Here is a 24,314-nt window from a genome sequence, read left to right as displayed (position 1 = left end):
AAGAAGTAAAATTGACATCACATTTACACTCGTACGTGTGCGCGTGTGAAAAAAAGGATATTTCGTTCTAATATATTCGTAGATCGGCCAGCACATGGAATACGAGCCCGAGTGGGAGTCGGCGTTCAACCTGCACGTGAAGTTGGCGCAGAGCATTACGTTGGCGCTGGAGTGGTGCAGTTCGGAACGCGCGCTCGCCGCGTCCGCGTACCGCATGGCACTGCGCCGGCACGCAGACACGTGCGCGAAGAACGCGAGCGAACTCAGAGGTGAGTGAGAGAGCGAGAAAGACAGAGAACCAAACAAGATCATAAACTAACGAATGACCTTGGAGATGTTTCGAGAAGTTTTTACTGTTACAGTAGCATCGCAATGTATTTAAAACTAGGGGGCCATTCAAATGTTACGTACGCAGATTTATTACAATTATATAGTATCCCTCCCCCTTGTCAGCAAAAGTAAGCAAAGCTTTTAACCCCCATCTTCCCCTACTTACATAAACATTGGCCGACTGGCGCAGTGGGCAGCGACCCTGCTTGCTGGGTCCAAGGCCGTGGGTTCGATTCCTACAACTGGAAAATGTTTGTGTGATGAGCATAAGTGTTTTTCAGTGTCTGGGTGTTTATATGTATTTTCTAAGTATTTATGTATATCTAATTCATAAAAATATTCATCAGTCATCTAAGTTACTCATAACACAAGCTACGTTTACTTTGGGGTTAGGTGGCGATGTGTGTATTGTCGTAGTATATTTATTATTAATGTGTGGTATACTAAATAAATAAACTAACATCTGGGTGATGATTACGTAAGCAACCCCCCACCAGTGACGTGCATAGAGGGTATGCACAGGGTATGCAGATGATATACTCTATATAGTTTATAACTCTTACTGGGGATTTTCTTCATTTTATATCATCTGCATACCCTCTATGCACGCCAATGCCCCCCACCCTGATGTCATCAAAAATAAGCAAAACAAAGAAACCCTCTCCCAACCCGCTATTGTGCTTACGTATTTGCAGGTCAGTTATTTTTGAATATAACTTTTTTCATAATCATTACATTCACGTGAATTCAAGCAACAAAAGAGATTTGAAGTATATAGTGTTTTGCATATTTATTTACAGAACTAGGCAACCAAAGTGCGTCAGTGATCCCATACGACGTATCCAAAGAACCCGTGTCAGTACATCGTCCACTATCAAGGTTCATTGCTGGTCTACATTTGCAACTTCATCGCCATGGGTTATCCTACCACAGTCGGGAGTTCGAACGCCAGGATCGACCTAAACCGACCCCGGAAGAGCTCATAGGTAAGTGTTTTCCTACCAATTTCTATGACACTTATGCCCGTTTTCATTAAACTTAGGAATGGCCTTAATCTTAGTAATTTAGATGATTCCTAGAGAAAAAAACGTTTCACGAACTCTTATGTGACTTACTAACTTTGTTAGGTGCCGTCTTAAGTAACGACATAAATTCAGCGGTCGTAAAGTTAAGGGGAATAGTAAACTGACATTTGAAAGATGGAAAAAAAATAATAATAATACAAACACAAAATACCACACCTTGTGGAAAGAACCATAGACAAGTTAGGTTATATTATTTACCAAGTAAAAATCGTTTGGTGATAAATGTATCCCTGGGAATCTTCTTTGATCAGGTGCTATTTACTTAGGCATTGCCTTGCCCGTCGTTCATGAAAACGGGAATTAAACTTGTCAATTTGGCTAATTCCATAAAAACACCCCTTCTATATTATGTCTTTTATAAAGTCATGAGTTTTTTTGCAAATCCTTTTCGTCAAAAATTTTGTTTCAATAATTTATTTTGGTCAATTTTGAGGTTGTTCAGTATAAAGCAATACGGATTTGCCTGTATTGCACTTTGGATATCATGTATAAAATATTAGAATATCAAGTAACGCAACACTTTTTTATCTGGACTGGACTTTTTCCTGGTGCCATAGTAATCTGTCACCCCATTTGACCTTAAACGAAAACACAACTGATGTTATGGTTGCCACCGCGTAGTTCCTTTAAAATTATTGATACCAGGATAAACCTGAATAACAAGCGTTTTTTTCAATCATAAACTCTGTAAACCCATCGGTATAGTACAACCTTTTAACTAGCTATTTTCATTAACGATCCATTAACAACTTTAATCACAATGTGTAAGGTGTTAATGGATCGTTAAGTTCATTAGCGTTTCCGTTGTTCCCCAGAGCCGGTGCTATGCACGATGGCCATGATAGCGCAAGTTCACGCGGGCATGTGGCGTAGGAACGGGTTCGCGCTTCTGAACCAGCTGTACTTTTATCACAACGTCAAATGCCGCACCGAGATGTTCGACCGGGACGTGGTTATGCTGCAGGTAATATACGTGTACACAACTAATATTGGAGCATCAAAAACCACTCCACTTTGGTAGTGTTTCTCTAACAGACTCATTTCATTTAGCAGTTTAACAGTAACTAGTTCACCTCCAATGTTCTAAACGTTTACCATAAAATGGGGAAAATGGGAAATATTTTGTGAGCTAGCAACATTCCGCTGGTGTGAAGTGAGACGTGCGCTGAGCGTTTTCACTGTTTTTGGACACACTGCATGCAATATTGGGTGAATGTGGCTTCTGTATGTAATTATGTGGTGGTATACTGAATAAGTAGGTCAAATATCATGAAATTCATGTCAATGGTTCGATTGCTGGACAGAAGTCTACGCGTTACCACAAACTAGCCTTTGCCTTCCTCAACCCCTTCTGAAAAATATATGGCGTTGTTTTTGTATTTTAGTGTGACTATTTAAACGTTTTAGATTTGTGTACTCCACCACCTTACCTGCATCTTAAACTAGGTGAAAAACCCATTATAGGATTTAGATAATCGCTTCTAAACACTGTTATAATCATCTGCCCAACTTTTTAGATTGCTTCAGTGATATGTCCTATAAGAGAGTTTTCTCGCCAAAAGATTTTCGTACAAAATCTTTCACTATCTTCGTCCAGAAAGCGACAAAATTACCTTTAAGTATACCAGTAATATTTACTATATATACAAAAGTACAATGTCAAAACATGTACCATCTTCGTCCAGAAAGCGGCAGAACTCCTACCTTAACCCCCGACCCAAAAGTCATAAATTTTCTTCAATCGTGTATTACGATAGGCGAGGCTAATTTTGGTGCAGTATTAATGTACAGGTTTTTAGATGTCTTTTTAAACTATTGACAACTAATGTTAACCATAGTAATTGTCCTTTTACAAATACGACTAACGATATTGGTAGATAATATACTAAAAAAAATTATTGGAGTGAACACGGTTCTTAGTCGTAAAGAATGGGGGTAAATGAAGAGATATTCATAACTCATAAATATCTTTCTTCAATTTATCCCAAAGCTAAAGTAATATTTGTCTTCCAGATCGGCGCTTCTCTTATCGAAAGCAATGAATTCATGATTCATGTATTGAACAAGTTCAACCTGTTGGACTGGGCGGCCGCTGACTTTGAGCAGAAGCCGATAGAAGATGACACTCTGAGGCATACGATTAGTATGGTTGAGGAGTTCTTGGGGCTTCTGATTACAGGTGAGAGAAATTTTAAGCGAAATTGGTGCCAATTCTGTTCTACATGGAACATTGTGCATGGGACACTACTTTAGAAACCAATTTGGTTTAATTTAGAAATTCCGCAGTCGTTGTCACCTTACAATAATGTGGAACATATATTTCAATGATTTAAAAGAATTTGTAAAAATATGTCCCATTTGAATAAACATAATTATGATTTGGATTATTTAGTCAAATGCTTTTTGAAAAAATCGGCTGGTGCTAGAAACGGGAGTTGCAAGACGTCGTTAAAAGTTTTAATTGAAAACCTTAGTTATTTTTAAAAGTTAACAAGTTTGAAAAGAGTGTTGAAAAGCAATATTTCATTTTTCTAGTGGTGGGCTCCCGATACGTGCCGGGTGTGGGCGAAGTTTGCAACGAAGAGAGAACTAAAAAGGAGATAATCCAGATGCTCTGCGTCAAACCGATGCCGCACTCAGAACTTAATAGGTAAGTGTTTAGTTTGACCTTGACAAGGAACTCAAACCGGATATGGGCTTGAATACATTATCACTTACGCTGAGATTGCAGTCACGGGTTAACTTTCAGTAGAATAAAATAAATTGCCGCTAGAGCACTCAGAAATCACCAAAATATTCATCATCATCACATAAACCCATTACCGGCCCACTACAGAGCTCAGCTCTCCTCCCACAATAAGAAGGGGTTAAGGCTGTAGTCCACCACGCTGTCGCAGTGCGGATTGGTGGACTCCACACACCTTTGAGAACATTATGTGGAACTCTCAGACATGCAGGTTTCCTAATGATCTTTTCCATCACCATTGAAGCGAGTGATATTTTAATTACTTAAAACGCACATAATGTACAAAGTTAGAGGTGCATGCTGGGATTCGAACTCGGTCCCCCGAAGGTTGAGCTCCTACCCAATGACCGCTTTAAAATATTTGGTTACATATTTTTAGGGCCCTACCCGAAGATCAACTCCACGAAACTGGCCTCGAAGCAGTCATTCACGAAGTCGCGGACTTTGTGAAGCCGTCCAGCGGCAACAACCGCGGTGTGTACAAGTTGAAGCCGCATTTGTTCGACGACTACGACACGTTCTTCTATCACTATACCAGAGAAGAACTCTCTAGAAGTGAAGAAGAACAGAGAAACAGGAGAAAGTCTGCTGGCAAGTAGTTTATTTCTTTTTTTTCTTCTATTTCACTTTCACTCCCGCAACTGTAAAATGTTTGTTTGATGAACATGACTGTTTTTCAGTGTGTTGTATGTATATTATATGTATATTATTCATTAAAAATTATACATCATTCAACTAAGTACCCATAACACTTGTGCTACGCTTACTTTGGAGCTAGATGGCGATGTGTAGATATTTATTTATTTATTATTATTTATTTTATTTATTGGAGACAGAAAACTAATTTGGCATGGAAATTTTTGGGTTAAATGAAATGTAATTTATTCGCTGAATATGAGCTTTCATAGGGTCTCATTATAATATAACATTCCTTCAAATTGTACTATAAAGCATGCTAAATTTAAAGTGCACAACAAGAACAATCATTATACATGTGTTGAGCAAAATGTTGTTGAGCGAGTATTGAAAGTTAACTAATTAAATTATACAGGTAATGTAATCGACAACAATAATGATAGAAGTATTGCAATGTTACAAGTTATACTTTCTACAAGAGATATTCTTAACTGTAAAAGTTTGTTTACTGTTAATAAAAAAGAATTAACACAAAATTATACTTTCTTAAAGATAAATTATTTAGGAAGCCATCTCCGCTTACATGATAGGTAGTCTGGATATTTTTTTATACGCGTTTCCCTGAATAGCAATTATGAAAAATCCAAAAATGTTTTGGTTAATCAATAGGTTAAATTAAAATAATGAACAAAAACTCACTTAACTTTGTTGTGTTTACAATATAAACTTGTAACTTTCCCACTACTTTCTAGAGTTGCTTATTCGTTATAAAATAATTGAATAGAAACACTGATATTAGTTCAGAGACACTCGTATGTCAAATCTGGCGCTTCGAATTGGGACACAATTTAAACTGTCATTTGTATTGCCAGTCTCAACAATAGAGGTTAGTGCCATCATCTCAATCTCTGTCCTTTGTAGGTATTTTTAAATGTCACAAACTTTTTTATTTCTCATCATATTTCTATGAGATAAGACGAGAAAATGGATGGACGTAATTATCAGACATCAGGGAATATTTGCCCTGCTGCGGGTGAAAACAAATTTGGAATCGACAATTTATTAATTTATTTATTGCACGCCTCATAAGCGAAGCGTTGAGGTGGGTATTACTGCCAGTTTACGCACACCGAGTGATTCTCCTACTCAAAATGTCACTTTTTTTATTCTTTATTGCTTTTATAAGTATAAATAGACAAATGTTCAGAAATAACACTATTTTTGACACTCATGATATTTTTAAATCTCTTTTTATTATTTAAACTAATTAAAAATTGTTTATAAAAGTTCTGTCTTGGACGTCCGTGTCATGATAACGAGCGAAATACTTCACTTATCGAGTTGTTTTTTTTTATATTAATCAGGATTTTGAGGAATAGAAGCCTATTACTATTACCTTTTACGGTATAATTAGATGTAGTTTAATTATTATTAAAAAAATACTTTTACAAATTTACAAATAATCTCAATTTTATTGTAATGAATGAGATTATGAGGCGTGCACTTTTGGATTTTCCAACTATTTATTTTTATTTTCTTTAGTTGGAAAACCAACAGTTGAAATTACTAAAAAGTTAACAAATTACTTAAAACACAAGAGCGCTGTGCTCATGTATTTATTTCAAAAAAGTAGAAATCTTAGTTCTCACATCACGTGATTGGATTTGAAGGTCTCCCAGAATGCTGTCCGCCGCCACCCTTGCCCAAACTAGCGCCGCCCTTCAGACTACTCGCAAATCTGCTCCAGTGTGACGCCGCGTTACACGTGTTACGATGCGTCCTCGAAAGGGCGTTGGACTTGAAGGCGAGATCTTTCTCTGAGCCACAAGTACATAAGGTATGTAAACTTTATTCATAAATATTTAAATGTATGTGAACTTTTAGCCACATTGCCATTGTGGGTTTGTTAAGTAAACATCTGAGGATGCTCACATATCTGAGTTTCATCAACACATTACCGGCCCACTACAGGGCACAGTTCTCCTCACACAATGAGAAGGCCATAATTCACCACGCTGGCCCAGTTCGGATTGGTGGACTCCACACACCTTTGAGAATATTATGTAGAACTCTCAGGCATGCAGGTTAACTCACGATGGTTTACATCATCGTCGAAACAACTGATATTTCTAATAACTTAAAGCGCACATAACTTAGAAAAGTTAGAGATGCGTGCTGGGATTCGAACTTGGCCCCCCGAAAGTGAAGTCGAACTGCTTTCACCGTTTCACTATATCTCCTTACTCAAAATTGCGAAGCGTAAATATGAAATCTTGTTGCTAATCGTTTTTAATAAAACACATATAGAAGCGTTATTTTTAAACAAGTGTGTAACACAGAGTGAGAAACCGCACGCGGAGTGGACGGAGTGCTGGGATTCGAACTCTGCCCCCCGAAAGTGAAGTCTCCTACCCGACCGACCTAAATTAACGAGCTGTTAAATTCTGGCCCTTGATTGAGATTAAATAAACTCACAACACAAGATACGCTTACTTTGGGGCTAGATAGGGCGATGTTTGTCGTATATTTATTTATTTTATTGAGTTATTTTATTTATAAATATATATCTATTTCAATATTTAATATCTTCAGTTACTAGAAACTTGTTGTCCAGGCACTCCACCTCATTGGCTATGCCCTGCGCGACGAAGAGTGCGGCCACTACGAGTTCTTGGCCTTCGCGGAAAGTGCGGCGCGAAGTGGTCTGCTGACCTTACTGCAGCGACTATCTGTCAGTCCACGAGTAGACGCTCACCAGGCGCTCGCCAAGTGGCTGTTACACAAGATGCGGTAAGCGAAATTATTAATTACTAGCTTCTGCCCGCGACTTCGTCTGCGTGGACTTCAGAATTGGGTCTAAAGCCTCGCTCGTAAACAATTTTTAAACCTATCACGGAAACTATGTGAGAGATCTATATAAATGAATGTCCTTTTCCATAGCATAGGCGCAGTGGCGTGCACTTCATAAATGCACAAAAGCACTGCATACCCTAATATTAAAGTTTAACTGGCAACGGCGGAGGATTTTGCCATTTTATGCCATTTTAGTTCTTTATACTTACCCTGGTCCAAATTGTGCACGCCACTGCATAGGCGACATGCATACCAAATTTCAAAGCTGTTCGCCCGCGACTTAGCTCGTTATCAATTTGAAATTTTCCCTCGGGAACTTTAGAAATGGAGATAAAAGGTAGCTTATGTTCTTCTTCATGTCAAAGGCTACATGCATGCCAAATTTCATCCAAATCCGTTCAGCCGTTCATCCACACATTCACATTTATAGTATTAGTAGGATCACTACTTGTGGCCTCGCATGCGTTGCGTTGCCTTATTACAGGTTTTCAAAATCCCGTGGGTACCGTTTTTTCTCTGGGAAAAAAAGTAGCCTATACTACTTTGGACGGCCGACTGGCGCAGTGAGCAACGACCCTACTCACTGATGCCATGGCCGTGGTTTCGATTCCCACAACTGTAAAATGTTTGTGTGATACGTTTACTTTGGGGCTAGATGGCGATGTGTGTATTGTCATAGTACCTATACTTATTAATAATTATTATTATTACTTTCCGTCTTTTAAACTAACTCTATGCCAAAAAATCAAGTTGATTGGTTGCTTAGTTAAAGCGTAAAGAAAAGAACTGACAAACAAATAAACAAACACTTTTAAATTCATACTTGCGAAATCGAATAACATGGTAGGGCTATGCGACGCGGTGGGTCTTTCAATTGCAGTTTAAAGAGTATTGCAAAAATGTATTCAGAAGTTGTACGCGTAATAAGTTGGAAAGATACTAAGCTGATAGGACGTTACTTTTGTTCCACAACTTATTCCTGTAATCATTACATTGTCAAGCCTTTACGGTTTTTTAAGACAAATAATAAAGAATACGCTACTGGCAGCACTGTCTAGTTTTGTAGTTATACCAATTTCGGTTTTTTTAAGACAAATAATAAAGAATACGCTACTGGCAGCACTGTCTAGTTTTGTAGTTATACCAATTTCGGTTTTTTTAAGACAAATAATAAAGAATACGCTACTGGCAGCACTGTCTAGTTTTGTAATTATACCAATTTCGTTAAACGTTCGTGTTTTAATGTGACACTTGAAACAAAAGATGACACATTGCTTTTACATTTTTTTTTAATGTGTAGAGGATGTTCTTTACAGTTCCGAGCAAGTCTTTTATTTGGACCATACTTTTTTTTTAAGGACGCTTCTGGGCCGTGGGGAAGAACACATTGGTGATGGCGAAAACATGGACACTGACCAGGAAGAAAAGCCAACAGTGGATGCTACAGCCGGTGAGTTTGTATCTTACTCTACTTCCCCTTCTTCTTCTTTTTCTAAGACTTTATATCCACGCTAAACCGTGTCGACACAACCTGTTCTCTCTTCCATAAGCAGTCATCTTACTATTAACTCTTTGAACACTCATCGCGAATCCATCCATCTCTTTGGTTTTCTTTTATTTCTTTTGCCTTCAATATAAATATTTAACATTCTTCTGGTAACATTATTTTGTTCCTTCAGCACGATGAACCGATAGAAAATACTGAAAGGTAGAAACTGATTAGGGGTTTAGTGTAATTGTAACCTAACCCCTACAACTTTTGACGACCGATTGGCCAAGTGGGGAGAGACCCTGTTTTCAAACTGGAGTCTATCTGTCTGCACCGGAGTGCAGTGGGTTAGATTTCCACAACTGGAAAATGTTTGTATGATGAACTTGAATTTTTACCAGTGTCTAGGTGTCTACCTGTATATTATAATAATTTATGTATATTATTCATAATATAATATATAATAACAGAAGCTACGGTTACTTTTTTTTTCAGTTTAGGCTATCGTTACAGATTAGCTACTCACTTAGACTTGCACTCGTGAATGTCATATATCGTTTGTTTTATAAATATATATTAATGTTTAACAAAAAAAAAATGATATATAGCGATGAGTGTCGTAGTATATTTAATAAACAAGAAAAAGAGGTTTTTCCTACCATCTTAATTACATCACTAAAATGGTCTGAAATATATTTTCCAGAGGCGGAAAAAGCTCGTCGTGCCAAACTAGCGGCGGAGCGACGGGCAAAGGTGATGGCGCAAATGAAGAATCAAATGAATAAGTTCATTGCCAACAACACTACCCTCTTTGAGGAGACTAACACGGCGGTAAGCATTTATAAGTACTTGTATAATAATAAGAAATTCGTCTGCTTATAATTTCTAATATCCCGTGAGATTCAGATAACGACTAAGCTAAAAGCAAAAAAAGTCGTATTACCAAATGGACAAAAATAACTTTTTTAACGAAAATTTTATAGCTGTAAGAAATCATATTATCAATCAATGAAATGTCTGTTGTAAATAAAGAATTATTTACAATAGACAGTTAAATTACCAATTTTCGTGGATCTAATATTTAATAATATTTTTTATTAATATATATTTTTGTTTAAATTTATTTAATGCAAGTTTTTTGTTTTTTTTTTATTTCGTTTAATTTTTAATTATTCTATTTATGTTATAGTGTAGTGCGTAGTGATGGGTCATAGATACCAAATAAATGAATAAAATAAAAATAAATAAATATGAAAAATATCTTGCAAAATGAAGAACTTTTATCCCGTTACTCGCTCAAAAGTCCTAATACCAAGTTTTATGGATATAGTTTTAATAAAAATGACAGATTTTCATACAGACTTTTCTTTTTTTAACCCCATAAGCACAAAGGGTGCTCAAAGAAAACACTGCCAGTTTTCCTACTATAAGCCATTTTAGCTGTATGTAGGTTGTCTATGAGGTCGTCAGGTTAAAGCTTTTCTGTAGTCCAAAAATAAGTAATATAATAAGAATAATAGAGTTCAAAAATCTGCTCATATATTAGTTAAAATTCTAAATAAATAATAACTAAACTTCTGTTATTTGACCGATTATGTGTTAAATACATATACAACGTGTAACCGAATTACGAAATAATCTTCAAGGATGCATAAGTATATTTCTGAAGGAATCACCCAATAAAAATTATAAATCAAAGGAATATTTATTTTTCCATACAAACTACGCTACGCGACACGTACCTAATAAAGGGACAACAGTCACGTGATTTTAATTTTACACGTGACGTTATGGCTGTATCTGACTTCTGTCAGTAAAAACTATAGCAGTAGTGGTTTACTCGAAAACTATTAGGTTTTCGGTTTCAAAGATAAGTCTTAGAGACAGTACATAATGTACTAAAGCCTCTAAAGACTGAAGTATTATTTCATTTACGAGGTGTATTATTTATTTCTTATTTAACTCTTTATGTGTACACCGCTATGAAGTTAGGAAAATAAAAGAACAATAGAAATACAAAGGCGGCCTTATCGCTTAGTAGCGATCTCTGCCAGGCAACCTTATAATAGTGTGTATTTGTTTTAATTGATATTAAGTATGATGGAATGATGGGCATTTTATTGTTTTAGGTGACAGAAGAAGAGGAAAAACAAGACCTTTTACCATTATACAGAGGCGCAGCGCTGGGCGTTTGGGGCGGAGGAGTCAACGAAGCGCCGAGAATATGCATCATGTGTCAAGAACAGGTTAATACGCTATATGTTACTCACAAACATACTTTTTTTTTATAATAATAACTAGCTTCTGCCCGCGACTTCTTCTGCGTGGAAATCAGAATTGGGTCTAAAGCTTCGCTCGTTCACAATTTTTAATCCTACCTCGGAAACTATTTCAAAGATCGGAGTAGGAATATAATAGTAATTGAATGTCGTTTTGCCATATGTGTCATGCATACCAAATTTCAAAGCTGTTCGCCCGCGGCTTAGCACGTCAATCAATTTTCAATTTTCCCTCGGGAACTATTAAAGGAATCGGGATCAAAGGTAGCCTATGTTCTTTTCCATGTCAAAGGCTACATGCGTGCTAAATTTCAAGAAAATCCGTTCAGTCGTTTTTGCGTGATTGAGTAACAGACATCCACACTTTCACATTTATAATATTAGCAGGATTGACGGACCAATCAGATGGATCCGTTTTCCACTTACTATCAGTTGGACACTTCACCAACAATTCATGGCATGCAAGAAAGCACGTCCTGTAACATGGCCGCCGTGTGTCCATCTATTTAAGGCGTAGTTGTTAAGCCTCATGTGTCTGTAATTACACCGGAAATCGCGTCCTTGAGAACGGAACACAGCAGCAATAATGCTGCTTAGCGGCAGAAATAAGCATGGCTATAGTACTCCCTCGGACGAGCTCTGTCACACAAAGCTCTTCTACTACTACTAAGTCCAACATACACGTCGAAATGTGAATGGCGTCATTACAATTAGCCACTAATATAATTGTTTGTTAATGGCGTCATTACAAATAACACAATATATATTTAATTATTTATTTATTTGAAGGCCGATTGGCGCAGTTTGCAGCGACCCTGCTTTCTGACTCCAAGGTCGTCGGCTCGATTCCCACCACTAGAAAATGTTTGTGTGACAAGCATTATTGTTTTTCAGTGTCTGGGTGTTTATATGTATATTCTAATTATTTATGTATAATATTCATAAAAATATTCATCAGTCATCTTAGTACCCATAACACAAGCTACGCTTACTTTGGGGACAAGATGGCGATGTGTGTATTGTCGTAGTATATTTACATCATGTATTTATTCACAATTGAAGAAGGAAAACATCTGCATGCCTGTGAGTTCTGCATAATGTTCTCAAAGGTATGTTAAGTCTACCGACCGTCATTGATTCATTTAATGTTGTCAAAGGTTTTTTGAGTCCGCACTAGGCCAGCGTAGTGAACTACGGCCTTAACCCCTTCTCATTGTGGGAGGAGAGCCGAGCCCTGTAATCTAATATCCACCCAGGATATGATGACGATGATGTTGTCGGCAGGCTCGCGTAGAAGCGATGGCGGAACCGATGGTGCTCGTGGCGTTCGCGCAGAACTCCACCGTGCTCAACCGCAGGGGCGTGGGCGCGGGCGGGGCGGAATCGGGGCGGAGCGCGTGGGCGCCCGCCGGCTTTGGGCCGCAGCCGCACGTGTCGTGCTGCGGACACGCGCTGCACGCCAGGTGCTGGAGGAAGTACGTGGACGGGGTGCTCGACAAGGAGAAGCTGAGGTGAGTAGAACATAGAAATAGAATAGCAAAGAATCAAGTACTTAGTGGGTGTGCAAAGGCGGCCTTATAGAGTTCTTTTAAACATCCGATTCCCATTGGTGTAGCGAGCGTGCTTCCTGACTACAACTGTCATATACCTTTTGTCATTACCTATTTTACTGAAGAATAATGTTTTTTTTTTTTTTAATTTTTGCGCCTACTAGGCAGAACGTTTTCGGCTACAATTTAATCTCAAAATCAAATCTTTATATGAATGTTCCATTTTCTTACAAAATGTGAATTTGAATCTAGAAATTAATCATTTCTTATAGTCTGGTCTGATGGGACTAGTTATTACAAGAGGTACTGCAAAGTAATTTAGCGCTCTGGTACAATGTCGCGTAAAAACAAACCTATGTGGAGTATTCGTTCAATATAACTGCTAATCTGTTTATCCCTCTACCCTACCTAACACTGGATCATCACTTAGCAACAGATGAGATTGCAGCTAAGGTAAGCAGTTAAAATCCATACCAAATAGATGATATTCTTTTCCGCAGACCGTACCGCATCCGCCAACCCACAGCCTTCGACGTGGAGAAGAAAGAGTACCTGTGCCCGTTGTGTGAGCGGCTTTGCAACACGGCCCTGCCGCTGCTGCCAGCACTTGCCATCCCCTCCCACCCCCCGCCGCCCCTCAGCGAGACCACGTATGCCGACTCCACGGATCTCATAATACAGCTCAAACATCAGGTGAATACAATAAACAACTCGCACGCACTTCGTATACGTCACCTTTTATGCGTATACGCACGCACGTATACTCTTGACACGTAAACAATCTTTCTATAACTCTATTTTATAGTATTATGAATATAGAGAAATTTCCATTTTAAACCAAAAACACACGGTGCGCTCGTTAGCAGTCTCCTTTTCAAACGCAGTGTTGATATTGCGAGCCGTTTCTGCCACGTTTGTTCCGCGTCGGAATTCTTATTAAAAAAATCACTCTTATTTTCGAAGTGTCCATCTTTCACGTCCAAGTTTGAATAAAAGATCATTTGAAAGTCGAAAATCAAATGTTGCCCATTTTTTAACCTGATACACGTATGTGTGTTGTGAAAAAGTTTCACTCGAAAATCTCACACCAGGAAGGTTTTATGTCAATTCAAAGTAACGATTACTATAACAACGGGAATTTTATACTTTAACCCCTATTACCGTTACGTTACGTAAAATAGCATGAATTAATATCGCTACGTCTACTTGTAACTTACTCAGATCTGCTCAGAGACCGTCCATCTCTGCACGGAATACTGTGAAGATATGCTTTGTACGGCGCGGGCTCGCTCTGTTGGGGCCATGTCTTCCGACATGGAAGACGAGTCGGCCGATGAAGCCGAAGTGTACATATCAACGCACGCGGAGAATCTGTTACCAGCCGAGTTCTTGGCCCACTTCGATACCGTGCTGCCCGAGTATAATGAAACTACGAAAACTCTTATCGAAGACTTCGCTAAGGTTAGTTGGTAAAATTTAGTCCTTTAAAACATTTTTGTAAACGTACAACGTTTTTGCTAAAACAGAGTTTCAGTTTGTTGTTCTGAATATACAAATAGAAATGAAAGAGTAAGATACATAGGTAGAATTCCTATGTATATGTATCTCACTTATTATTTCGGAAACCGAAAACAGAACGACCTGTAAAAAAAAAACAAAACAGTTATTTTTCAGATGCAGGACATGTCTAAAGCTCTATTTCAGCAAAATGCTAAAAACTTTCATTTTTAATTAGCACAGCAGTATATACATATGTACCCACCCTCAATAAGAATAAACGATCGATACATATTTGACCTTGCCATGTCAATTACACTCAATTTTAGTTTTAGGTACTCACTATAGTACCAACAAACAAAAATCTGTTTTATTACTGTATCGGTTTAATCTGTTAACACTGCCAACTGCAAAAACTATAAATTCAAACTGTATCCAGCTGTATGATATTAATTTGAAACACTTTCAACAACAGTCGTTTTTTTTCTGTTTTTTTCACAGATGCTTCCAGGTTTAAGTGAAATATCGGAATCGGGAGGTCTGGTATCAGTGGCAACCCTGTGTCGAGCTACATCGTACACAATACAAAGCACAAACACCATACTACAGGCCGAGAAAAGGCCTTTATTGGGCGACCTACCGTCCAGGCACAGAGATGCTTTACAAACCATAATAAGGCTAGCAGCTGTCATACCAGCTGTATGGTCTGCGCCCAAACATGTATCGCACCACGCTTTAAGCGCATTAAATACTCTTGGGAAAACTTCTCCTCTCACGCACGAAGTTTTCGGCACTCTAGTCGCATTAGTCATAACTATACCTTCAATATTCAGCAAAACTTCGGGACCTGCAAGACCTACGCATTTAGCGAGGCAACTGACGCTAGAAGCGTTCAGAGCGACATTAACTAAAGCTTTAATAATAACAGAAGTGACGACGTGTACCGCTGAAGGAATGGAGGGCGAGGAACAGGTCAATCCAGACCTGGAAAACCTTTTGTCGATCATGAAAGAATTACGCAGAGGGAAGTTGGAAACAGACAATTTGAACCCGAGTGCAGTTTGGGAATGTGTCAAAAAACAGTGTCTGAATTTCCTGAGATGTTGCTGTCTGTTCTTTCACTTTTTAAGCGATATTCAACCGTCGACAGAATTAACTGTGGTCGATGGCGCCACGTGGGACGCGATGTGCGGGTATTTAAATATGCCGCACTCATTTAGAGATTTAATAGACAATTTGTTGGCCAAAAAGAAAGCCGCAGCGTGGGCAGAGGCATCGCAGGCTTGGTTCCAGGGCGAAATATTGCCGAGTATAGTTTTAGGTGAGTGACTAGTTCATGCATATATATTTTGTCTAACATACTTTTATTAATCTCCTTTTGTTCTGGTCCAAATTTGTAATGCATTTTTCAAGAATTTGCTAGATCTAAATACGTTTGAATATTTTAGTATGGACCTTGGCCAACCTACGGTCTACCATTTTTATTTTTTAAATATATATTAGTGACACGCGTAAAACCTGCATTAATCGATAGCTGGCGAGTTTATTAAGTATAATACTTAGTATGTAAATGTAGACTTGAATGAAGGAAAAACAATCCTTTAGAGCCAATTAACGTACGTACGTAAATTGACTCTAAATACGACACCGCGGATGACGACATCTCCTGAGGATACTCCGGTGCTCCTCCTTGCCTCCAGATTATGCGCATGTGCCAAAATTATTTTGAATTTAGACTTAACTTGGTATAACGACCTTGTCGAACTCCCTGGCGCAAATTAAGCTTAATCTTCATAATAATTATTCTTCAGAACCCAGCGAACCGCCCAGATTGGTCACATTGCCGGATGACTTTTCGGAACTTATGAACGTGGTTTCGGAGTTCACGTGCCCGAATTCCGAGCGGGAGGACAGTAAGAACCCGACCATGTGTCTGGTCTGCGGGCAGATATTGTGCTCGCAGAGCTACTGTTGCCAGATTGAAGTCAGCAAGGTTAGTGTGCTGCCCAGTTTTGTGTGTGTGGTTTACGCTTTATAGGAAATATGCATGATGTTTCTCAATAAGCTAAAGATTTATACATAACGTAAGTTTATAGAAAAATTCTATTATCATTTTAAAGATGACAAAAAGCTTGTCTATGAATTATTATAACTTAATAGCTAAATATTAATTTGATATGAGATGGTGATAGCAATTTCAAAAAAACTGCGCCTTTGGAACCGCTTGAGCACACTCACCGAAGTGTATTCGGTATAAAACGGATAAGAATAAACAAACAAATTCCTTAAAATCCGGCAACGCATCGGTGGCTCCTCTGGTTGCCCGCTATTAATATAAAAAACAAGACTGATCAGTATCGCAACCGCTTCCGCCAGCCACACGGGCGCAGCGGCGTGGACCTGGTGGGCGCGGTGGTGGCGCACGCGCTGGCCTGCGGCGCGGGCGCGGGCACGTTCCTGCGCGTGCGCGAGTGCGAGCTGTTGCTGCTGGCGGCGCCGGCGCGCGGCGCCATGCTGCCCGCGCCCTACCTCGACAACTACGGCGAGACGGACCAGGTAACGCTAATAAAACCTACGACTCATTCCTGCTCGCCTGGTACACCGAGCAGCTTCCAAGCGATTATCAACGCATTGCCAGCCCACTACAAGCACTTGTCTCCTCAGAATGAGTTGAGGCCGTAGTCCACCACGCTGGAAAAGTGGCTATTGGTAGATTTCACACACTATTGAGAAGGTTATCGAGAACTCTAAGGTTTTCCACTGCCGTTGAAGCAAGTGATGTTCATGCCCGTTAGAAGTTAATTTATAAAAAACGGTTTTTTCTCTTTCTCTTTTCATCTGTCAAGTGTCAGTTTACGAGTCCCCTAAACTTTACGATCCGCCGAATCGGTGTCCTTTAGATGGCGCCTAACGTCTTTAGTCATCGCATAAACGTTTTTGCTCTATGAATCACCTAAATCACTAGGCATCCGATTTAGGCTATACCTAGGTTTATTGAAATCGGGTACTAAGGAACTTCAGTGGGCCGCACTAATAAAACGTACTTCTCATTTCTACTCGCCTAGTACAGTGAGTAGCCCAGCGGTCCGCCTTTTAAGAACATTATCAACCCACTGCAGGGCACGGGTCTCCGCTCAGAGTGAGAAGGGTTTAGTCCTCCACCACGCTTACCAAGTGGGGAATAGTGGTCATCACACACCATTTTTTATTTATTTATAATTTTTGTTTGTACTCCACAACATGTTAAGAAAATTGACCCCGAAAGAGAGGCCGATAACCACTATGTTATTTCCGCTTTAATTCTGATATGATGAGGACTAGTAACCTACGTCTGCACATAACCTTTCCAGGGTTTACGGCGAGGCAACCCACTACACCTATGTCAGGAGCGGTATGAAAAGCTCCGCATGATATGGCTGAGCCACGGCATCTACGAGAGGATCGCGAGGGGCCTGGATACAAACATGCTGGTCACCACCACATGGCAGAACATGTGAGCGATGCGTCTGTTCATAGCATCACGTGCGACGCGCCGGGAATAGCACAGGCTCGTTGCACGGGCCTTAATGCGTACAGCACGCACGCACGTGCGTCAGCGTATTGGGAACGTGCAACGTTATCTTAAAGAGTTATTTCGTAGTTATATATTACATGCAAGACGTCACTTCAGCGAAAAGCGGCGGGATCTTGCCCGAAATGCAATACGATAAATACGTAAGGACGTGCGTTTGAACGTAAACTTATTTCGAGCGTGAAACGCTGACTATAAATATATTTGAGTGTATGAAGAGATATTCATCGTTAAGATCTTTCCCGTTTGCCAAGTTACTTTAAATAACTCGAACTGAGCAAGCTTGCTTTAACACTTGAGCAATGCTTTCTGAAACTGTCGTCCTGTCGTTAAAAGCGTTCCTGAATCAAAAAATATTCGATGCAATTTCTACAACTAACAATAAATTACAAATGGATAATAAAACTATATTTTTTTAATCGAACTGCGTTGTCACTACGTTATATCAACTGATTAGTTTTATTTTGTAGCGCACACTGACAGACATCAAGAATGCATTTTTCAGGCCAGTAAACAAAAAAGGCTGATTTAGCACGAACTTTCATAATATAAACATGCATAACGGATGCTTGTGTGTTACTAATTAGCATAGTGTTTTATTCCTTGCAAGGCTTGGTATTGCAAAAGTGGAATCTATCTTCCACGAAATACAATACGATATGACCTTGCATTAGACATTAGGCTGGTGAAGTCATGACGATGCGCGGAATCTCATTCATCTCAATACACATTTTTATGACACACGTATCACGTTTTTTTCACATAACATTGTCTCTCTTAACACGTTTTATAATGACAATATCTTGGGTATTATATTTATGTATTTCGGTATCCCCATAAATAACATGTTTATTAACATTTCCGTAAAAATCCCACTCAAAGGTTCAATTCTGCGCGCCGAAGTATCTGTGTGCTTTTTATGGAAATAATAATAAATTTATAAAATAAATCGATTTAAAGTACACAAATATATATTCGCAATATGAAACGCTTGCCAATTTATGTATTGAGAAAGATTGAAATTGTAGATATACTCTGGTTAAATACGATTTAAATCTTTGTGTAAAATTGAAATGAGACTTAATAATTGTTGATGATACGAGTACTTCCATAATGCGTAAACGACGTCAAATACATACTAGTAAAACTGATATTTATCCAATCACTTTTGAAACAACAGCGTTTATAGAATTTTGTGAACACTACCAGGAATATTATTCATTTTATAATTTTAAAATTATTGCATTATTTAAGAACAAAATGGTTCTAAACAGTTGTTCATCGGGGCTTCGTGTTTTGATTCAGTGTACTGAAGCGGTATTAAAAACGTGTAGACGAAATCGCAGTGTTAAAAATTTACTGATGTTATGTGTCAAAAATGATAAAAGTTTACGTACAACGTTAACGTTAGTGCGTATTTATGTTTTAGAGCTATTGTGATCACAAGTTTTAGTGTGGATTAGAACGCTGTATTTCTTTAATTATTAAAATAGATCCTAGATTCTAGTGGCGTTTCGGCGATCTAATGAACGCTCGGACACCCTGTTAATTTGTTAAATATTACTACTAATTTATTCGGATTCTGAAAAAAAATATTCTCAATATGTATACGCGAGTTTGGAATGTGGATGAGTATAACATCACATGGCCGAATTGTTTCGACTGTAATGTAATTTTGATTTTTAGTATAACAATAATTTGTGTTTATTTTTTAAATATGACTTAGCCAAATTGGTTCAATTTGTATGTAATTATGACGCTGACAAATTTAACATGGCAAAATTTTTTGTAACCTTTCAAATAATATCTAATGATTGTGATTTTATTTTAAACATTTCGCATGGCCAAACTGGTTATATCTTAATGTTGTTTTAATGCTGAAAAAATAGAAATTTGTGATTTTATTTTAAACATTTTAATATCTAATTTGTGTTTTATTTGTGCATTTGAAAGTATATTTAATTAGAAAACATATACAGAGTAAATTAGTCAATCCCAACACGCCATTTTTTATACATTTACATACACTATTCGCGAGATTATCTTGTTTTAATTTAAATCTAAACGTAAAGCCATAAGGCCTGTATTTCAATGGTGTTCACAATAGTTTATTATTCCTTTGTGCGCAAAAGAATATTGTCGATGTAATTTATAACAGTGACATTTTGCACTTAATATACAAGAATGTGCGCCTTTATTTAAGGCGGAATCACACAGCGTTGTGCGCTACGCGGGATAGAGTAGAGCTAATTTTTTTTTAAAGCTTTTTCTTTCTTTTCTAAGAAAATTTTGAAATTTAATTTGCTATACTCTGCGAAAAACAGGAGAATCTGTATAGTGTAATTTTTTCAATTATTCAAATCAAGGTTAATTTCATTGTGATTTAGAAATTGAAAATTCTTAAATAATTATGTGCCGGAAATCGAGTAAGCAATTAACAATGGTTTAGATTTCCACTAGTAGGCAGTCTTTTAGAATAATTTTTTTTCGTGGGAAGTTTCGTTCGTAGATTTTAGAGATTTCCGCCTCTTTAATAATTATTTTTGACAGACCATGACCGCATGGTTAGTCGAAAACCACACACGCATAAAACCACAAAAAAACGCATGAAAGGAGGTCCTACAAAGTGGCGTACGTGTTAAGACGCGAGGGCACGTAACGTAATGACACCGGTAACCACGCCTTTCAGACAAGAACACAGCATTGCAACAATGCTGCTTAGCGGCAGAAATAAGCATGGTGGTAGCACTACCCTACTACCTATCTACTTTTCCTTGTCGCTGAACATGACTAATAACTTTTTATTTCCTCGAAAGATTTCGAATTAGGCGACAGATTAAATTGACTAGTGCTATCTTAATCTTAAGGTAATAGTTGGAAAAGGAGAGCACTACTACATTCAATCTCCCTTATGAAAATTTTAGATTGGATTATTTTTCTGCTACATCTTTACTTTGACTGCAAAGACCTTGTTAGTGATGATGTTGTCTAAGATGGTAGCCAGCTAACCTGTAGGTGTATGACATTTATACTAGACATATCTCTTATTGGTTTTGACGCGGCATGATACAGGAACGGAATTTACAACTTTAAATCCTGAGACATAAAGTTCAATTCAGTTCGACGCTATAATGTTTCTATTGCCAGTTCAGGAATATCACTCTAAGGGTTTACATTTTTGTTGTGTTTGTACAGTTTTGTTGTGAATCTATTGGTCTAATTTTATCTAAAATAGCTTCTTAGAAATTATAAGTTTATATTTATATGCTAGCGCATATTAAGGCCCGGCCGATTGCATTTTAATGGTTTGCGTCGAAAAAAAGTCCAATGCTATTTTGCTCTGACCTTATGTTATTGTAGAAGAATAGCAACTATAAACGTGGCATAACGTTGAAATAGTTACGCAGTTTTTTATTCACGCAATTTCAAGTGATTTCAGTGAAGTGTGACAAAACATTGCTTAACTATTCCAACGTACCATGATTATTAATCAGCTCCTAATAGTTCAAGAACACAATGCTTGCTCAGTTTCATGCTGATCGATAAAGCCTGCCTTACTTCTTCTTCCTCTTGTCTTAGGAGAATGGCTTTATACGTGCACAGAGCACAAATATTACGCCAATGTCAATTGTTATTGTCAGTGGTCAGCCTTTTTATGAGTTAGTGAGTCTTTAACGTAATAATGATACTAAATCTCGAGACACGGTAGTGACTTAAAGCTAAGTTAGGGAAAGAAAACGGCGATACATCGGCCTTGTGTAAACATCATTATCAATCCATCATCCGCACGTCACAGAGCACAAGTATCCTAATTTTATCCTGGATATGGACATAGGATACTTAAATCCCGGATCAGCACCAGAGTAATGTTCCCAGGGGATTTGAATAAAGCCTATACTCCACCGATTTTGGCGAAACTAACGAGAAAGCTTTCATCCTGAAGACTACCAAGATTCTTTTATTCTGGAAAAAAAGTATTTTAATACAAGATGTTTAAAGAACTGAAATAAACTTTATTTTGCCTCAAAATACTGCCCTCCTTGACATGCGCTAGCCCTTTTCGTCCTTAAAAAGTTGTACAAATAGTAACACCGATTAAGAATTTGATTATGTATGAAATAAGTCGTTTATTCTTTAAACTTGCCATTTTGGTCATATATATGTATATTTTATGCTTGCGCACGGTTACACCCCGGGTAACTTCTTAGGTAACCCTATTAAAGTATATATTTTTTTCTGAAATAAAGATTTTCTTGGAGATTCTTACGTGTTTCTATTACTCCTACTCAGTTGTTAACTCTGGCTAATGCAGATCCCGCGATGCGCCTACATTTGTTGCGCAGTTCGTGAACATTGGACTATGGAATTTATGTAGGTATATTTTATTTATAATATATTTATTTATATAATTTATGGTTTAATATAAAAGGTCTGTCCAACGCGTGTGTGATCGAACACGTGAGCATTTGCTTTCCATAGAGTATTTATTCCTTACAATGTGTCCAAAGAATTTGAGGATTCGTATCTGCGTGTCGACGTTATCTCTTTATGAGTTACAGTTCTTCCAGAATCAAGACGTCAGTCTAAAAAGCTGTCCAAGGGAATCGCAACAGTTGCCGTCACGGAGGAGCCGGCTGGAACTTTGTAGGAATCAAGGCCTGAATTTGGAAAAAATAAACCAAGTTTCTAAGTGTTTCATAGTTGATGAAAACGGCCGCTACGAGCAATAGTGGTTTTTTTCTTATATCTAAGCTTTGGAAGACCGTAGGTCCTACAAGAATGGTTAAAGAGTTATTTGAGAAATTTTCAATAAAGAATCAAGCGTCAATATGTACAATTTAAAAAAATATGGGTAATATTAATTTCGAAGCGTCCGTTATATAGTTTGCATTTATCACAGCTTGGGTTAGTCGTACTACTCAGAGTTTTTACTATTGGATATCTACCTCGTTGGTCTAGTAGTACGCATGTTCGAATATGAATCAAGAGTTCTGGATTGGATTCCTGGGTCGGCACCCGGACAAAATCTAAATTTCATTCAAGTTAATTCTTAATAGTTTGATCATCAATAGCCTATAACCCATTCCGCTGCTCGACAAAAAGCCTCCTCAAACGGAAGGGTTTGCCAATATTCACATCGTGGATTGGTGATCGCAGAAGATAGTAGTAGCACGGAGGATGATGCTGCCTATTCTCCGTTATATTCGCTTAGTAGCCACGTGAGACACCCGCAGGAAGACTGGGTGGTAACAAATGTATTCTGATCTACTGTCAACTAACGGCACTTTACTAGGACGAAATTAATTCATTTAGTCCTTTTATCAGTTCGTCCGTCTGTCAAAGCCCTTTCCAGTCAAATTTACGAATATAAAAATCAGATCTGAAAATTAAATTACTGGCTGTGTAACTTATAAGTTAAAAACAAAAAGAAAACAATTCTTCTTGTTTTTGACTTATAAGTTGGGTCGCCAAATTGTCATCCATTTTGGATAATAGACCCGGGTTTATTGATCCCAAAACGGCTTAATTTCAAAGGTAACTTTTTATTAAATTCACTCCTATCCTGTAGTAATACAAACAAACACTAATCAACTTAAATAGCACATTACTTTGAAAAGAAACTAGAGGTGCGTGCTGGAATTCGAACTTAGCCGCTTCAAACACTAATAAACTATTTCAAATACTAATATAACATGTTACACTCGCTTAAAAGGGAAAGTTTTTTAGCAGTTGAAACATAGATTGAGATTTAATTTCAGATATTAAATAATAATTTTATTTTTACGCAAATATTATGACCAAAAAAAGTTATGACCCCGACGTGATTTGAACACGCAACCTTCTGATCTGGAGTCAGACGCGCTACCGTTGCGCCACGGAGTCGATACCAAATGGAGTGAATTTGATACACTGCTGATAAGCGGTAATTTAACATTCATATCGATCTAGATAGGTCCATTACCTACGTATATTGCGGTTTTGTGCGAAAGCAATCCTGTGACCTTGTCAGTAAACCACTAGATACGTTTACTATTTTGTCGTCCTATTACTATGCGATAACACTGTAAGAATACGTTGATTTAGCAGTAGGTAACTGGCATGGATTCGGCTTTGAGTGAAGATGAAAAAAAAAAAATAGTGTTCTTTAAAAAACGCTGAGGCGAAGCTTTATGTCGCGCGCTGGCCTGTGGATTGCGACGAGCCCGCGTGTTCTAAATTTTTCCATATCTACCTTCTGCCACATCTGAACGTATGAGTGAAGGTGAGGAATGAGGATC

At 38.0% G+C, this 24,314-nt stretch overlaps 1 protein-coding gene and 1 non-coding gene across 3 annotated transcripts in view; one reads left to right on the top strand and one right to left on the bottom strand.

The window, feature by feature from the left end:
- The window catches only part of LOC120625153 (E3 ubiquitin-protein ligase UBR1), a 54,607-nt gene extending 32,309 nt beyond the window's left edge, over positions 1–22,298 (top strand). Inside the window, exons 13-30 of one of the 2 annotated variants that reach the window (XM_039892120.1) lie at positions 92–269; positions 1,131–1,316; positions 2,231–2,379; positions 3,429–3,594; positions 3,951–4,065; positions 4,541–4,752; positions 6,468–6,634; positions 7,412–7,587; positions 9,009–9,100; positions 9,843–9,970; positions 11,269–11,385; positions 12,703–12,929; positions 13,469–13,661; positions 14,190–14,429; positions 14,967–15,786; positions 16,277–16,458; positions 16,842–17,021; positions 17,816–22,298. In XM_039892120.1, the coding sequence (XP_039748054.1) occupies positions 92–269; positions 1,131–1,316; positions 2,231–2,379; positions 3,429–3,594; positions 3,951–4,065; positions 4,541–4,752; positions 6,468–6,634; positions 7,412–7,587; positions 9,009–9,100; positions 9,843–9,970; positions 11,269–11,385; positions 12,703–12,929; positions 13,469–13,661; positions 14,190–14,429; positions 14,967–15,786; positions 16,277–16,458; positions 16,842–17,021; positions 17,816–17,962 (3,675 nt within the window). In that variant the 3' untranslated portion in view covers positions 17,963–22,298. Of the gene's footprint in view, positions 1–82; positions 270–1,130; positions 1,317–2,230; positions 2,380–3,428; positions 3,595–3,950; positions 4,066–4,540; positions 4,753–6,467; positions 6,635–7,411; positions 7,588–9,008; positions 9,101–9,842; positions 9,971–11,268; positions 11,386–12,702; positions 12,930–13,468; positions 13,662–14,189; positions 14,430–14,966; positions 15,787–16,276; positions 16,459–16,841; positions 17,022–17,815 lie in introns of both variants that reach the window. The other variant, XM_039892119.1, reaches the window with a different exon arrangement.
- A 1,549-nt stretch (positions 22,299–23,847) lies between these two features.
- Trnaw-cca lies at positions 23,848–23,919 on the bottom strand. Its single transcript has one exon. It is a non-coding gene; the product is annotated as a tRNA-Trp (tRNA).
- Between the last annotated feature and the right edge of the window lie 395 nt (positions 23,920–24,314).

This window comes from Pararge aegeria, chromosome 7 (genome assembly GCF_905163445.1).
Source record: "Pararge aegeria chromosome 7, ilParAegt1.1, whole genome shotgun sequence".
NCBI classification, from domain to species: domain Eukaryota; kingdom Metazoa; phylum Arthropoda; class Insecta; order Lepidoptera; family Nymphalidae; genus Pararge; species Pararge aegeria.
Note: the sequence above shows the minus strand (reverse complement) of the source record. Positions and strands in the feature narration are given on the sequence as shown.